The sequence below is a fragment of the Cicer arietinum genome, chromosome 1 (assembly GCF_000331145.2).
Source record: "Cicer arietinum cultivar CDC Frontier isolate Library 1 chromosome 1, Cicar.CDCFrontier_v2.0, whole genome shotgun sequence".
NCBI classification, from domain to species: domain Eukaryota; kingdom Viridiplantae; phylum Streptophyta; class Magnoliopsida; order Fabales; family Fabaceae; genus Cicer; species Cicer arietinum.
The window spans coordinates 54,016,518-54,021,472 of NC_021160.2; the positions used below are offsets into that span (position 1 = coordinate 54,016,518).

A 4,955-nucleotide genomic window follows, 5' to 3' on the forward strand; every position below is an offset into this window, starting at 1 on the left:
AATTATTATTATTATTTTTTTTTATAGAAACGTATTCGGTTTTTCTTAAGGTACTTCTAACAAGTGACTTTAGAGAGGACAATTGTTAAGATTTCAAGATTAAAAATTTTACATCAACAATTTTTAAACTTTCAACAAGCTGAAAATACAATTTTTAATATAATTTTAATTCAAAATATTTATATTTAGATTACGATACTTAATATATTTAGTTTAGATTTTAAATATATTTTTTATTTTTTTATTTTATTTAAAATAAATTTTTAGTCTCTCATTTCTACATCTTTTTGTCATATTAATTAATTTTTGAGATTTTTTCGATTTCATTACTTTTGATGATGTGACATTTTCACTAATATGTGATAATTAAATTACATTTCTGAATTGAATAAAATATTTTTTTATGTCATTATTATTGTTATTAATTTTATTTATATAATAAAATATTAAAAATCAATTTCATTTATTTTATTTATATATTACAATATTTAAAATTTAAAAAAACAATTTTTAAAATTTATTTATTTTATCCAACAATAATTTAAAATTTTAAAGTATTTATAAAAAAATATATAGAATTTTATTTATTTTATTTTTAATATTTTAACATATAAATAAAATTAATTATAATAATAATGACACATAAATTATTTTATCGAAATAACAAATGTCACCTAAGTGATATATCATCCAAAGTAATAGAGGATCAAAAAGATCCCAAACGTTAATTAATAAGAAAAAAAAATGATTTTTAAAATAAGAGAACTAAAAACTCATTTTAATAAAACTCGAACATAATATTCAATATTCAATGTAAGAAACATTTGCTAGTTAAACTAATATAAATACACAATCTATAATTTTAAATCCTCTTAGTCTTTTCTTTTTCTCACAAAAAAAATGTATATTTAATTTATAATAAATTAATTAGTCATGCTTAATAATTTTATAATTCATTAAAATATATACCAGAAAATAAGAAGAGTTTAAAAAAGATGCATATAAATGAGTTGGAGTGGTGCAGTTACAAAATACATATCCGTTTTTCTCAAATAAAAAAGAAATACATTATTCATTATTAATATAAATTAATCTTATAAGGAATTTCAATAAAACTTATGTATTTGGTCAAGTTAACCTCACTTATAAGCATATATTTTGAATTGTGTTATAACATGAAAAAATCATAGTTTTCATTATCAACATATCAACATATGTCTATTACACTTGATAACAATGTCAATTACAATGAATGAGAGAGTTTGAATTGTAATACATTTCTGAATTGAATAAAATATTTTTTTATGTCATTATTATTGTTATTAATTTTATTTATATAATAAAATATTAAAAATCAATTTCATTTATTTTATTTATATATTACAATATTTAAAATTTAAAAAAACAATTTTTAAAATTTATTTATTTTATCCAACAATAATTTAAAATTTTAAAGTATTTATAAAAAAATATATAGAATTTTATTTATTTTATTTTTAATATTTTAACATATAAATAAAATTAATTATAATAATAATGACACATAAATTATTTTATCGAAATAACAAATGTCACCTAAGTGATATATCATCCAAAGTAATAGAGGATCAAAAAGATCCCAAACGTTAATTAATAAGAAAAAAAAATGATTTTTAAAATAAGAGAACTAAAAACTCATTTTAATAAAACTCGAACATAATATTCAATATTCAATGTAAGAAACATTTGCTAGTTAAACTAATATAAATACACAATCTATAATTTTAAATCCTCTTAGTCTTTTCTTTTTCTCACAAAAAAAATGTATATTTAATTTATAATAAATTAATTAGTCATGCTTAATAATTTTATAATTCATTAAAATATATACCAGAAAATAAGAAGAGTTTAAAAAAGATGCATATAAATGAGTTGGAGTGGTGCAGTTACAAAATACATATCCGTTTTTCTCAAATAAAAAAGAAATACATTATTCATTATTAATATAAATTAATCTTATAAGGAATTTCAATAAAACTTATGTATTTGGTCAAGTTAACCTCACTTATAAGCATATATTTTGAATTGTGTTATAACATGAAAAAATCATAGTTTTCATTATCAACATATCAACATATGTCTATTACACTTGATAACAATGTCAATTACAATGAATGAGAGAGTTTGAATTGTAATTGCTTTTTTTAAAAAATTCTTATTTAAAAACTGAAATGTTTAACTCAAAATTGATCTTGGTTACAGACGAATAACATTATTGGTTAGTGACAAAACATCAGTATCAATTTATCAATATAAAAAGTGATTGTAAGATAAGGAATAAATAGAGATAGAGATAGAGAGATTGCACAAACATATATATTGGTTCACCCAATACGGGTTACGTCCAGTCTTCACAAATATGAGATTTTTCACTAAGTGCTCAAAGCAAGAACGTTCTTGATTTTCACAGTTTTTCACAGATCAATCTTGATCTATTACATAGTTCTACCTTTCTACCTATAAATGATTTCTACAGGTTACCTTACATTATTTTAGGAAAAATTTTACAAGTTACCTTTTAAATCATAAAAGAATTTTTATACACTACTCAAGTTATGTTAACAATATAGCCTTGAGTTACAGAGTAATGATATTTGAGATTGTTAGAATCTGAGTATTGTTCAACTCTTGTTTGAGAAATATATTCTACATTTTAGAACTCAGTAAACATTGATTCTAATATCACACAAAGAAGAAACTACAACTTAAAATGATTTAAGAAGCTCGAATATGATTGAATGAGTGATGTTTTGTTTGACACTTTGAGTTCTTATTTGTTCTTCGTTGTGAAGCTTTATTTATAGGCTTCAAGAGAGCTTATGACAACTCATTTAACCGTTGGAAGTAGGCTAGCTGTTATGAGTAAGTGAATGGATACACTCGATCATAAAGCAAGAACGTTCTTGCTGAAATCAGTAATGTTCTTGTGATCCAAGAACATTCTTTGAATGTGTCTGAAATGAGTTGACTTATATTGTGATCTTGACAATTGTCTGAAATGATTACAAGCTTTGAATCACACATGCATGTCTGTTTAAAGGTACAACAACAGTGTCATTTCCAGCCTATTAGTTTGTACTTGCACTTGCTTGACTTGAAAAATGATATTGCTTTATGTATTTTGAGAAGCAAAGTGTTGAATCTTTGAATTTTAGAATAATTCTTGCTTAAATTGATCCTTGTATATTTCTGATGAGGATATATAATGGATAACACTTCTCAGATATACATTTTTACATAAAAATATGATCATTCTTGTTTATGGCAGACGTTATTCGTTTTCTAAAAACTTTATTCGTTTTACTGATTTTGTTTTCTTGATTTTAATAAGATTTGTTTTGTAATGCTTGATATCTATCTTATTTTAACACACTCAAATACACATATTAAATATCAAAACACTTAGAATCATAATTAGAAGTCTTAATTAACCTTTTATTTAATTATCATCAAAATATTAATTTAGAATTTTGTCTCAACAAAATATATATATATATATATATATATATATATATGTATATAATATTTTGATACTACATTAAAAAGTGGAACTAAATAAAATATTTACACAAACATAACACTAAATTAGAAGAAAAAAAAACTATGAAATTTTCATATGCATTTTTAAATCTTTTGACTTCTCTTATTTTTCTTTTTCTCACGCCATTAATTGTATTATATCACATGTTAAATATAATTTATATCTCTAACAAATACCTATAAATGAAGTTTTGTCTTTACCAACTTTTTCTTTTGAGTGTGGTGTTTAAGTTTGTTTTAAATATAATGCATTTGTCAAATACATTTGACTTATATTTATATCAAAAGAAATAGATAAATAGAAATATATATTTGCATGTACCAAGTTGACTGACCAGTCAAAAATTAAATGTTTTGAGGCTATCCAATTTTACTAAATTAAATACCAATTAATAAATGAGATGTACTTATTTGGTAAGAGATTTTCTTTATTATTTTGTTTCAATTTGTATGAGACTTTTTTTACCCTTATTTACAATATTTAACTTTTCTATATAATGAATATCTTTAATATTTTACAATTTTTCACGAAGCTAAAGTATATTTAGAAAAACATTAAAAAATATTATAATAATAACTAAATTTATTGATTTTGATATTCTTTTAACTTATTTTTCTTATATTTTTATAACAATAATTAAAGTTTTTTTTACACCAACATACAATAACAATCCTTCACATTACAATATTATGTTTTACATTTTCTAGATAAAAATATTTATATTTTACATTTCAATACGTTATATATTATTGTGAATTTTTTTTTTAAAATTGTTAAGTATTGTTGAACAACTTTGTTTGAATGTAAAAGAAAAAAAAATTATTAAAGAATAAATTAGTTAAAGAATATTTGGCATTGTAAAGACCAAATTATTATTATTTTAATTATAGTGAATAAACTAATAATCTCTTTTCTCAATTGTGGTAATTTTATAAAAGAGGAAAAATTGTTTTTATATTTGTGAAGATAAGAAAATTTATTGTTTTCAACAATGTGGTAATTCTAGCGGTAAAAATGAAGTCTTAAACTGAAGCAAAGAGAAGAGAATTGTGTTGTGTTGTGTTGTGTAGGTGTGAGGGAAATAATGGAGGAGAATGACGCAGGCGCAGACCCATGGTTGGCGGCAGATAAATTCTATCACGTGATCATGTGTTTCTCCATTACTCTTCTCTTTTACGTTTTCTCTTTCCTCACCTCACACCCTTTCCTCCGCCGCCACTCCATTTCCATTGGATCCGTCGTTTCTCTCCTTGCCGGCGCTGCCAAAGAGGCCGCCGATCATCTTGGCTACTTCCGCTCCTCCGGTGCTTCATTCAAAGATGCCGTCGCCGATATCATCGGTGTCATCATTGCTTCCTTCGCTCTTTCTCTCTTC

The 4,955-nt window shown here is 22.8% G+C and overlaps 1 protein-coding gene across 1 annotated transcript; it reads left to right on the forward strand.

Moving 5' to 3' along the window:
* Positions 1-4,603: 4,603 nt before the first annotated feature.
* Positions 4,604-4,955, forward strand: LOC113783909 (uncharacterized; the record flags this gene model as incomplete). Its single annotated transcript, XM_027336370.2, has 1 exon — positions 4,604-4,955. A coding segment is annotated over exon 1 (291 nt), but the record flags the coding sequence as incomplete, so codon positions are not given.